At 43.6% G+C, this 13367-nt stretch overlaps 1 protein-coding gene across 1 annotated transcript in view; it reads left to right on the top strand.

The window, feature by feature from the left end:
* cdh13 (cadherin 13, H-cadherin (heart)) overlaps positions 1-13367 on the top strand; it is a 236598-nt gene that overhangs the window by 188796 nt on the left and 34435 nt on the right. The window contains exons 9-10 of the mRNA XM_030790562.1: positions 6201-6383; positions 6618-6871. Of these exons, the coding sequence (XP_030646422.1) occupies positions 6201-6383; positions 6618-6871 (437 nt within the window). The remainder of the gene's footprint in view (positions 1-6200; positions 6384-6617; positions 6872-13367) is intronic.

Here is a 13367-nt window from a genome sequence, read left to right on the forward strand (position 1 = left end):
TATGTTTAGTGGTCTTACTGAATTTATTTTAGTGGTTTTGTTCTCAGTCTAAGAAAGTAACTGATAGAGAAATCCTCTGTGGCTCTGTGATCTAAAACGTCAGTTTTCTGTGAGCCGTGATGCTTGATACATTGGAATGTTCTGAACAGGGTCAAAAGAAAAGACAAACTGCTGTTTGGTTTCAGTCTGGTGTGTTTACCCGTAAGGCCTGTTTTGGCTTACTCATTGTGTTTGACATTTGTTCTCTCCCTCTTTCTCTCTCTCTCTCCCTCTCTCTCTCTCCCTCTCTCATATTCTCTACAGTAAACTCTTGTTTTCCTCATCGACATCTCCTAAGAGATGGTAATTTTCTGTATTGCATTTCTGCAGACCATCTGTCCAGGGCGTGACCTTTGAATATAACTCCGGGTCTTCTCAGATACACTCATGAAAATTAATAATCCAATGCGAACACCAAAGTTTCTCAGCAAATGTAAACATTTCATTTCACGGTGCTGAAAAAAGACACGTTAGTCATAATAATAAGTACACAGCCTTAATTTGATGGAATTTGTTTTTTTCTTGAATAGCCTGAAATAGCAATCATATACACTTCTAACTCCAGCTGACATCTTAAGAGTATCCACAGGGTGACAGCCTTTCTTTCTGCCTGTTTTTTTAGGCTTATGTAGGCTTTTATTATGTTTCATAAGTGTAGACTTGACATTTGGAAGTTAGACATTTGACATTTGAAATCTGTTGATATTATGGCTGATTGGTATTATTAGTGAGCTTTTGACCCTCACTGGTCAAACACATATGTGTGGTGTGGGGGAGGGTGTCTCAGCTCTTTCATGTCCCTTTGGACGACATCTGTGGATTCCATTATCCATAAAAATCTTTATGTTCTCCTCAGTTCAATAAAGAGGTAACTATTCCACTCAGTTAAGCTCTTTTAGTTGTTGTTCAAATATTTAATCCATTAAAAACTCCCAGTTCACTTCATACGATGAAGAATTTGTTTTTTTTTGCTGTTTTTTTGTTTTTGTGTCCCGGCACTTAGGTTCCCAAATTGTTTCTCTCTGTCGATGCCATGGTTTCTGTCAGCCTACCACACCGAGGAGAAGGCTCTCCTTTTTCTTCTCGTCTTTTTTTGAGAGATGCTGCAGCTCTTATGAACAGCAGAGGGTTTTTTTTTTTTTTTTTTGAATGCAGGAGTGAATACCGTCTCGACTTGCTGTGACAGAGCACGTTTTGAGTGGAGGAATTTCATCTTTGATGAAGGGTCCTCGAACCAAGAGACGTTACTGTCTCTACCTGATCTGTTTGAGTGGTCTCTGAGAGTGTTCGTGACCTCCCACGGGTATAAACAGCACCTGTTCAGTCTTACACACGCACACACGCACACACACACGCACACACACACACACCTGGAGCTACAGCCCCTCAGATTAGGTGCCATTCCTCAGTCCTGTAATGTGTTCTTCCTTCTGTATGTTTGAAAGAAGAAGCTTTGTCCTGCGAAAAAAAACAAAAAACAAAACGTTTGCAGATGCGGTTCGGTCTTAGGCCTCATAGCTTCAGAGATTCCATGAATGTTGTGTCTCTTTGGTTAAATAATGATAAGAAAATGGAATATTATAAATTGGTACTTGAACCGATTCAATAATTTAAAATCTTATACCCACCCCCCCCCCTCCCCCCGCACCACCAACACAACCACCACCACTCCCGCCCTCCCAAACCTACAAAAGAGGTGAAATTGCTATGTTTATCTTCGTAAGCAAATCTGACATTCTGTTTGTCCTTTTCCCAGCCTGTATGGCACTGTGTTTGGTTGCTTGTGTTTCAGTCCCAGAGGTATGTCTATCTCTCTCTCTTTCTCTCTCTCCCTCTCTCTCTCTTTCTCTCTCTCTCTCTCTCTCTCTCTCTCTCTCTCTCTGGCGGTATTCTGCAGTGGGACAGATGTGAGGTTGGTTATTTCCCTCTCTCTCCCACCCCACTGGTTACTTTGTGCACTCTGAGGAATTGGGGTCTTATCAGTGGCATGGCAGGGGCTCAGTGGTGACGGTCCACAAAGATAGAATACATCCATCTGACCGCTTCGCTGCGCAGGATGATTAAATGAATCGCAACTGCGCTGTGATCTGGAAAAGGCTGTGTGTGAGTCTGAGTGTGTGTGCGTGTGTTCGTGCGTGTGTGCGCGTGTGTGTGTGTGTGTGTGCCTGTGTGTGTGTATGTGAGTCTGAGTGTACTATGTATTGGTATTTTTCTGGGGACTGAAAGATAGCATAATCTGACAAAAGTGCCTGGTGGGGACCAAATGCTGGTCCCCACTACGAGAACAACAGTTTTCTAAACTATATTGTTGTTATTGATAAAACAAAAAGTGTTGAAACATTTCTTTAATCAAAGTTAGGGCTAGGGTTAGGGATGGGTTCGTATTCTTTAGTTACTGGATAATGGGAGTCAATGGGAAGTCCCCACTAGGATATGAATGCCAGCATGTGTGTGTGTGTGTGTGTGTGTGTGTGTGTGTGTGTGTGTGTGTGTGTGTGTGTGTGTGCGTGCGTGTGCGTGTGCGTGTGCATGTGTGTACATACTGTGCACATCTGTGTGTACATACTGTGCCTGACCTCTGTCTGAGCAATGACATTTGTTAGGTGAAATCCAAATTTCATAAACTCAGATGTCATAATGAGAACCTTAAATGCTGTACCACAGTGAGGAGAGAGCTGTCATTGCTGAATGGGCTGAGTGACATTTGGAAAGATCATAAAGGCCCTGCTCTTGACATGTTCAAACAGAGCTATGACACACAGAGCTTTCTGCAGAGACTGAGTCTATAACAGACTGTCTCTCCCAATCAAAGCGCAGGAAACGGCAGATAACCGAGGCAGCTCCCACTTTAGGAAAAGGGCCTGGAATCGACGGAGACAGTTCCTCCCAGCACGGCTATGTTTCTTCATTTGGGAATGTGATACAGAATAGACCAGTTCAAAAGATATAGTCTTCCAGGGTCAAAGCATAAGACACCTCTTCACCTGGAGCGTAACCTCCGCAGGCCTTAAGGGGGGGATGGGGTGTGTTTGTATCTGCGCTCTCTCTTATTGCATCCCTGTTGTTCATTGGCTTGTTAAAGGGATGGACTGGATTGAGTCAGACCTTGCACGGAAGTTGACTGAGGGGTTAACAGAGATTCCTGTAAACGCACTGGCCTTTTGGAAACAACTCCTGTACGCACATTGGCGTTTTTGGAATGACTTTGGACAGTCCTGTCGTAAGAGCCATGCTCCGGGGAGGTGTGGTTCCAAACTCACTGTCATAGCTCTCGACGTCCTCAGGAATCTGATTGGCTGAGTCGGGCGCGTCACACGTAGAGGGCGAGACAAATGCCTGAACATACTGAAGTCGTTGAGGGGTTTCTTTGGCCATCCAAGGTTAATTTTCAGCGTAAGCCTCGTTTTACAGGACGAACGATCGTTTAGAAGTGAGTCAGGCGTCTCTCTTTGTCTCCCTCCTCCACTCTCTCGCTCTGCGTCCGTGTTTTTTTGTTTTTTTTCTGTGCAGTTTCTCCGTCCTTCAGGAAAGCGGATTGATCCATCAAACTACTCCCTCAGTCTCTGAGAAAACAGGGTTCTCTGGGATTGAAAGAGATTGCGCTATATAAAAATGAAAAATCAATGTTTTCTCTTCTAATAAAACTCAAAAAAAAAAAAAAAAACCCTTCTTGCTCAGATACACAAGTTTTAAGAGCAACATATAGTCCCACGGTGAGAAACCTTGTCTGCGAATGAATGTAAAGTCAAAGAAAGTTACCGTCTTTGGATTGGACACCGTATGATATAAGACAAGCTGTGACAGCCGAGAGATGTGGGAAGAGACTGAGCCAGGGGCGCTAAGGCTGGGTTAATCCTCCTGAGTCTGGTCACGCTTCACTCTAACACACTCTAACACAGCACAGAGCATTGTAGGACTGATACGAATCTGATTGAGGACTAGCTGCAATAAAAGACCTGAAAATTGGCAGCGAGAAAGAGATGGTGGAACGAGAGAGCAATTTAAGAGATTTAGGTCTCGCTGAGTGTGGGCATATTTGTGCATATGTACGTGTGTTTCTGTGTGTGTGCGCGTGCGCGCGCGTGTGTGTGTGTGTGTGTGCGTGCATGTGTGTGGGAGAGAGAGAGAGGTATAGCAAAATAAAAGAGAGAGCGAGAGAGAGAGAGAGAGAGAGAGAGAGAGAAGTGTTGTTGGTGGTTTATTTAATATATCATGCATGCTTGCCTACCTCTCCAGGTCTCTGATGTTTTTCTAAAATCCTGATGCTTTTGCTCCACCTGAGGCATCAGACTATCAAACTGTAAAGAGCTGAGGTCAACCTTGCACTCTCCGTATAGCTCCGCCCCCACCCCCCTCCACTGCCAGGGGGGAGCTCAGGAAATGCTTACCTCTGCTTTTCAAAGTTCAACACCATCAAACAGAAGTTGTCTAAATCACAGTCCACCTCAGGCCCTGTGTGTGTGTGTAGCCTCTTATATCAGCGTATTTCCCAAACCATGGCTCCCAGTGTGTCTGGTATCAGGGGAACAGGCCCTGCAGTAAAGGAGAGCATTCACTTCACACACTGGTGAACAGAAATGATAGCGGGTTCATGGCTAGCGCACCTCATCTGGCCCTGCTACAAATAATTCATCAGCTCAAACAAGCTGGATTGAGGAATTGGGCTAGAGAGATTGTAATGCCTTTGAATGGAAATGCTTTCCCTGGAATGAGAGAACACCGTAAAGACTTACATTAGCAGCTTAAAGGTCTTTTCTTTTTTTTTTCTTTTCTCTGAGACGCAGGGAGAGAAAGGGGGATGTGGAACTGTGTTAAAGCAAGGATTCAGGGGACAGTGAGGAGTGAAAAAAGGGTAGAACAAGAAAGAGAGAGAGAGCGAGAGAGAGAGAGAGAGAGAGCGAGAGAGAGAGGCCCCGTAGGCACATTTGTTCAGACATGTCTTTCATTGTTTACGACAGTGCAGATTTAGCTGAAACAAAAGCAGCTTGTCTCTCCTGGCTGTCCTATCCACAGTCACCTCCATAAAAAGAAAAGAACAATTACAGATGCGTTGCAGGCAAAATATTCATTATCCACACACGCCGCTGCCAAAGCCAGTGTTGCTGCCGCCTTAATCTGAAAAACACGCAACTTCAACCTGTGGCCCTCTCACAGAGGCTCACAGATAGTCAGACAAGAAGGAAAGGGCAAGAGACAAGGAGAGAGAGAGAGAGAGAGAGAGCGAGAGAGAGAGAAGGAGGGAGTGTGACAGAGACGGAGGGTGTTTAATTGGCTGAGTGCAGGTCAGAGGGTTGTACAGAGATGCTGTCACTGTCCCTGGGAACTAGATCACCTCCAGTCAAACAAGACAAATTACACAACTCTCCACATTCACACAACATCACACCCTTCTCTGTCACTCATCATCTACCTCTACCCCCAGAAAACACACCCCATCACCTCAGCACTCTCCCTGTCTTCTCTGCCCCTTTCTTTTCTTTTTTCTTTATTGTATAGAGAGAGAGGTGTATTTGAGCTGCAGGGTTCATATATAAGAAAGGAAACAAGCCTTATTTGATTCCTCCTGTTTGAAACACTGAAAGGAAGGTGTGATTGAAGCTGTATGTGTCGCCTTGGGAAACACAAAGCCCACCCTTCCCACATCACCACGGGGCTTATGACGTTCACACGCTGGAGTGGAGCTACAGGCTTTAGACCAAGCCTTTTTATTAGAAATTTGTACACTCTTGGCGTCTTTGTGATGCTGCATTTGAAATGTCCAAACCCAGTATATTGTCATTTGTTGTAACTAACTAAACCAAAAGGATTCTGATCATGTTCTGCACTAATATCTTGTATCCTTTTATCAGTGCGATTCAGCTTCATATTTCTCAGTGTGATAATGAAAGATAATATCTGTGATGAGTGTTTTATAATTCCTTAGGTATGATCATTTTGAAATCTTATATCGCTGAAAGTGTCATCACAATGAGCTTACTTGACTTGTGGTTTAGAGATGCGGTGAGGAATGCAGAGAAATACATCATGCGCTGAAAATAAGAACATTTCAGGTCAAAAAAAAAAAGGTTCATACTGACCTTAAAAGGCCAATCTCTGCTTTATACCCTTGACCAGTTCTTCCATTCCACCCAGTAACCAATCCCCTTGTATTTCCGTTCCAGTTCCAGGCGACGGTGAATGAGGACTCAACAGGAGTGGTGTTAAACCTGACAGTGGATGACAGAGATGATCCAGCCACCGGGGCGTGGAGAGCCATCTACTCCATCATTAACGGCAACCCCAACGAGGCCTTTGACATCCAGACCAACCCCGATAACAACGAGGGCATGCTGACTGTGGTGAAGGTATGGACAACTGAATTTATTCATTCATCTACTGATTCACCTACTGATTCAGTTACCATTATGAGGTGGTATGTTCAGCCTATTCACTCTTTACCTGGTCCTCTCTCTATCTCTCTCTCTCTCTCTCTCTCTCTCTCTCTCTCTCTTTTTTTTCTGTCTTCTCTTCTCTTCTCTTCTCTTCTCTTCTCTTCTCTTCTCTTCTCTTCTCTTCTCTTCTCTTCTCCTTTTTACCAGCCTTTGGACTACGAAAGTACAGCCTTCCACACTTTACTGATAAAAGTCGAGAACGAGGATCCTCTGGTACCAGATGTGGGATACGGACCCAGTTCCACGGCGACGGTACACGTTACCGTCATGGACGTCAACGAGGGCCCCGTGTTTTTCCCAGACCCTCTGGTGGTTACAAAGCGGGAGAACATCCCCGTGGGCAGTTTTGTGGCTATGCTTAACGCTACGGATCCAGACAACCTGCAGATCCAGAGCATAAGGTGGGTGAGGCTGCTGGGAAACAGATCTCTACACACTCAGAATACATCTGTTATCATAGACGGCCTTCCCTTTTATGTATTAGAGAAAATATCACAAATAGTAATACTCAGATTTATTTATCACAGAGACAGAAAATGGGGTAAACAAAAAAAACCAGGAATTGTACAATTGCTGGTTTAAAGATTTGCTTCTTTTTTTGGGTTTTGTTAGTTTTTTTGTTTTGTTTTGGTTTTTTTTTTCATTCCGAATCCTTTTGGCAGTCACAGAGGTGAAGCCTTGAATGAATGAATGAATGAATGAGTGAATTGTCTGTTTGGTTAAGATCCCTCTTGAATTTGACAAGGTGGATTACAGTGGCATCGCCAACAAATCAAAGCCTCATCGGGAGAGTGATAGGAGGCCACGCTCGCTCTTTCAGACATCTCTCCATCTGTCACCACTCACCTCTCCATTTATCTCTGTCTGCCTCTTGATACCATTTGTGAGGGTTTTTTTTTTTTTTCAGAACATTTCTGTTTGAGCCTTTGCTCTGCATCAGAAATTTCGACCATCTGTGTGAACAGTTGACGCGTTCGTCAGCCACAGTATGTAAACTGCAGACTGTGCTAGACGTTAGAAGTGCACGCGTTCTCAAATCTACCCCAGAAATGCCCACGAAAAGTCATAACCTCTTCAGTTGTGTAACAGCGAGATCATGCTTTTTTTTTCTGCCCTGAAGCCTCATTACCTTCTCTCTGAGAAGCACTCAGATCATTTCCCGAGAGTGTGTGTGTGTGTGTGTGTGTGTGTGTGTGTGTCTGTGTGTGTGTGTCTGTGTGTGGGTGTACCATTACTCTTTTTTTTTTTTTTTGTACTTTTAGAAAGTGCAAATAATTTCCCTGGCAGTTTTGGAAGGTCAATTACTTTTAATGCGTGCGACAGTCAAATGATTCCCCAACAGCTCTAGTGTCTCTATACCCCCCCCCCCCCCCCCCCCCCCCCCCCCCAGTCATGAAAAAAAAAAAGTCAAATTGTCCCAAGGTCTCTTTACTTAAGCCACATTCCTCATTCATTTTTCTCTTCTTCGGGGTTGCTAAGTAACTTTACCAGAGGGAGAGGTTGGAATCACTCTAGGGTTCTTTCTTTTGCAATGATTTTTGCTTTATGGTTCATACTGTAATCCTTGAACAGTTGGGGGTTGTGTAATATTTCAAAGTTTTATTATATTACTATAAATCTTCTTGTAAATGGCCTGTGAAATAAAACCATGGGGTGGTGACACCACCATCGATATTATTGCTATTTTATTAGCGATAAAACTTTTATGTCATTTTAAAGACAACTTTTTTTTTCTTTTTTTTTCTTTTTTTTTTTTTGTAAGTAGGCAAAGTTGGTTGAAAGAAACTGGAGTTTAATCAGAACCATCTTCATGATCAGCGTTGGACGACTATCTGTAATTTTTCTTCGTAGATGTACAAGCCCCTGTGGAAGTATTTGAACATTCGAAATAACCTCCTTACCCTCAGTACCCTTTTCCCCTCCATTCACCATGTCGTTTTTCCCTCCGTTTCTCATTTCTTTTCATACCATCCCTTTTTTTTTCCTTTCGCCTATAGAATCGTATTGTATCCTTTCATCCATAGACTCCTTTCTTTTCATTCGTCCACCACTTCATTTTGATATTCTGTGTGCTCTGTCTGACTCCACCACTGTCTGACTGCTGGCGCCCATATTTGGCCACTGTGAAAATGCTGTCAAGTTCGGCTATGTTTGATGGGATCAGAGGAGTATAAACTGACTCGTGGGAATAACTGCGTCCGGTAGAGCTTTTGGGGGTTGGGGGGGGGGGGGGTGCCCGCATGATGAACCTTAAAAGACCCTTACAGTTCTGTGATCATGTATTCTGACCCATCGTGTCTTATTAAAGTCAATGGGCAGAGAGAAAGCAGACCAGAGAGCAGACATATCACCATGTCTATGTCATATGCTTCTGTTTTTCTCCCTTTACTCTCACTCTTCTTTTGCTTCGACTCTGACTCGCTCAGTCTCTCTCTCTCTCTCTCTCTCTCTCTCTCTCTCTGTTTCTCTCTCTCTCTCATTCTCACTGCCCCCACCCCTCCACCCCGCCCCCTCCCGGCCGCTGCTGTCTCCCCAGCTCCCTCATGTCTTTTGATCTGTTTTAGGCAGTGAAAGGGCCTTTGAAGTGCCATAGCTTTCACCTGGGGCTAGAGGGAGAGAGAGGAGAAAAGTGGAATGAATGTGAGATGGAGATGGAGAAAGGGAAGATGAAGGGGGAGGGATTGAGAGAGAGAGGTATGAGAGGGCAGAGCAATATGTGTGTGTGTGTGTGTGTGTGTGTGTGTGTGTGTGTGTGTGTCTGTGTCTTGGCCGTTTTTTTTTTTTTTTTCACCATGGAGACATCTGGGCTAAATGAGGTCAACGTGAAACACAATCGATTGGTCTTGCACGAAACACAGATCCGGAGAAATCCGGCATTTCTGAGCCCAAAATGTCCTCACTGAATACGGAGTGAGAACCCCCACCATCCCACCCTGCCCGCCTAACCTCCGCAGATTTGAATACATATCTACATATATCTACAATTTGAGTTATTCAAGAGGAAAGGTTGATCAAACAAGTGATACAGCAGTTAATTAGATATCTCTTGAATAATACCTAAATGACCTTTAGATGAATGAAGTCTCTCTCTCTCTCTCTCTCTCTCTCTCTCTCTTTCTCACACACCATCCAAAATGTGTTGTTCACTCTTAGGTCTGATGTAATTATGACATTGTAGCAGACTTATTAAAAAAACGGTATCAGTGCTTTAGCCAGGGATCCTAACAAGCAAGGATAAACAGAACAAAAGAAACAGAGATTCCATTGATCTTTCCCTCGCTTCTTTCTCCTGCCTCCCCTGACGATTCCTGCACAGAGCAATTTTAGAGATATGTAATTAACAGCCACGATAAAAGAGAAGCATTAGTGTTGAGAGAAGACTACAAAATGAGCACATTTCACCTCAGCCCACTGGGGACTAAAAATAGTGCCTTTTTTTTTTTTTTTTTTTCCTTCTTCTTCATGCGGGTAACGGTAACAATTAGTCATGGTGTGTGCAGCTAACGTGCTTAATTGAAATCCTACAGCATGAACTGTAACATAGACAGCGGTGTATGGGAGGAACAAGCTTAGGAAGCACTACCTTCACAGAGGCAGCTGTGTGAAATGTAGAGAGAATGAAAAAGCAACCGTAGGAGGACGTGCAGGAGAGTACCATCATGATGTAAAGGAAACAACGTGTGTGTCTCTAAGGAATCCAGAAGAAAACTTTCAATGTCCTTTATGATGTAAACAGACTTTATAAACAGGAAAACAAAACAAAAAAAAGTTCTTTAACGCCTTATCCAATACAGCAAAGATGTTCTGTAAGACTTAAATTTTACGTCTGTGTTGTGTACGTGTTTTGACACAGTTTATGGTAAATAATTCTAGTTTATGGTAAATAAATCTGTATTCACTAGTGTTGCCACAGTGACCGCTTGGCTTGTCGCTGATTCGTCAAGCTGTAGTTGATTGCAAACAGTTCTAGACTGACGCTATTCAACTTCTGTGCCATTGTCTTGGAAGGTTTGTCATTCAGATGGAAATCTTTTTTCGAGAAGGCACCAAGTCATATTTCAATTCAAATTCAAATTCAGATTTATTTTTGGTAGTGCTTTTTACAATTAAAAGTCTCAAAGCAGCTTTACAGAGATCTGTGCCTAAACCCCCCAGTGAGCAAGCCCAAGGCAACAGTGGCAAGGAAAAACTGAAACACACAAAACAGACAAAAGGAGGAACCAAGACTCGGCAGGGGGAGCCCACCATCATCTATCTGGCACTAAGAATAAAGATATTCACAGTATGAAGAAACCAGGGTTCCCAGGTTCTATTGCATATAAGACTCTAGGAGGTCTAGACACTGTGGGATATAACTTAATTTGATAACCATACAGTTTTCATATCACTTTTTCTTTAATTACCTGAAGCCGTATAGTGGTAAATCACGTTTTAATAGTGCAGTTACGAGGTGGATAGACAGCACAGGTCACAGTTCCACAGTCAGGAGAGTCAGTATCACAGACAGGCCACGGGCTGTCGTGTGAAGGATAATGGTGAGACAGGTAGGGCCAGGTGCAGGAGCTTATAGGTCTCAGATGAGGGGCAGGGGATTCTGTAGACCTCGGGGCGGGATAGGAACCTGTAGGAGGTCCATACAGGGGGGTAGGGGCTGATCGGCCTTGTGTTGGGATTAAGGGGTTTGGGAGTGGTGCCTCGCAGATGTCAGAATAGGTACCCTATAGCTGGGGCCAAAAAGAGGAGATAAGAAAAGAGGGAACAAGACTGAGACTGTTTAGGATATTTGAGCAATGTAGCACAAGTTCTGTAAACTGCTTTAAAATGATCTGGATTTGAGAGCTCCATCTGGTCTAATTAATGTGGCCAAAACCCAAAAATAGGAGAGAATCAGTGGGCTCCACATCCATAAGGGGTCCTTGAGACATTAAGAAACTCCCCATTCCATTTTCAACAACAAACTTTAGTGATCACGCATAAATAGAGAGAGAGGGCAGTACCGACGTCTCAGTTTATCAAAACACTCCATTACCACAGTCCACTTCCTCGACCTCTTTGTTTACAGAATTTAGCTATATGCTAGGCTACATGCTAGGCCGAACAGTCTGTAGTTTATCCTTAGACTCATAGAGTGTGTCTTGGAATCCCAGACATTGGTTGGAAGACTGTTCTGTAGTGTAGGAGCCACACAGAGAAGAGATACCCCATGATCTGTAGATAGACAGAACTGTAAAATGTTCTAGCAAGAGTACGAAATATGGGTTCCAAATGTGAAGTCACTGTCCATCATCGTTCCAAGGCTCTTCACTGTCGTGCACAATGTGGCAGTGAGACCATCTAAACACAACTTTGGCTTAGTCACTTTATTTCTAGAGTTCTTGGTTCCAACAACCAATTTTAGTTTTACCAAAGTTACTGGCCATGTAGTCTAGTTTAGAGGAAATGTAGCTGCAGTAATGAAACACACCCACACACACACACACACATACATGCACACACACACACACACACACGCACACACACACACACACACACAAAACAAATGAAGGAGGAAACTGTCACAGAGATTTTAATATACTATTAATAGTGGCTCTAAATGTCGAGGCTTTGAGAGGGCTTTTTAGGGTCAGCTATAGACACTGTTTATAAATCATGTAATGTGCATTCAGTACATTTCCAAGCATGTTCCTTGCCCTGCATTCTGGTCTACATCCAGTGTTGCCAAGGACGATGGCTTAAATGACAGGACCGAGTTCACTTGTTGAAGATCTGAATACACAAAAAACAGCAACAATGAGAAAATGCTATTTTATTGATGCACCAAGACTTTATGCTCTCTGTCTCTTGATGAATGATGTGACCGCTGTTAGACAGTGACTAATGCTTCTTTTTCAGAGATAGTAGTGTTTTGACACAAAGGACAGCAGATGGTCTCTTTATTCCTTCTGTGGTCTTTTAGCTGTGTATATATGAGCTCAGTGGTCATGACCAGACAGAGAGAGCTAGACTGAAGAGCACATACGGTCCCCTGAGGTACTGTGTGGAAAGACAGGATCTGTTATTGAATCCTAGTTCGACCTCACTTTAAAAGGCTCGGGAAAAAGAAAAAAAAAAAAACAGGAACTCTCTCCAAAAGGATCAGCGATTTATAATTCAGAGTTTATTCTGTGCTCACACCATGTTTAAATTCTCAAAAAGCTCTCAAACACCAGGCAGCTGAAAGAAGCAGAAAGACATAGAAGGAAACGGAAGACAGACAAAAGGATAGAGGGGTGTGTGTATGAGAGAGTGTGTGTGTGTGTAAGAGAGAGCGTGTGTGTGTGTGTGCGTTTGTGAGAGAGAGAGAGGGAGAGAGTGTGTGTGTGTGTGTGTGTGTGTGTAAAAGAGAATGTGTGCATCTACGTTTGTGTGTGAGTGTGCGTGCATGTGTGTGTGTGTGCGCATGTGCGTCCGTGTGTGTGTGTGTGTGTGTGTGTACGTGCGTGCGTGTGTGCGTATGTGTGCATGTGTGTTTGTGTGTGTGTGTGTGTGTGTGTGTGCTGACAGACTGACACACCTCCTCACAAGAAACTGGTCGAGGAATGTGTGTTAGGGGTCTGTATCGACACAGCCCGACGCACTGATCCGAATACGAGTGACTCTACTCACTCAGACAAAACAGATAAAAGTTTAGTTCAACTACTGAATGAAAGCCTGACTTTAAACCTCTTTAAACTGTGGGAAGATCACAATGGAGAAGAAGCGCTGTTTCGACTCCCCTGTAAGGCCCTGACTATGGCTGAAATCTCCTTTGGGCCTGCAGGTTTATTCATGTCACTAACGATTCCAAAGGGATTTACAGAGTATGTCAGGTGATGCAAGCTAGTCCTGGTCGTTTTGGACGCGACAGAAGTGAGCTGC

This window comes from Chanos chanos, chromosome 13 (assembly GCF_902362185.1).
Source record: "Chanos chanos chromosome 13, fChaCha1.1, whole genome shotgun sequence".
Lineage (NCBI taxonomy): Eukaryota > Metazoa > Chordata > Actinopteri > Gonorynchiformes > Chanidae > Chanos > Chanos chanos.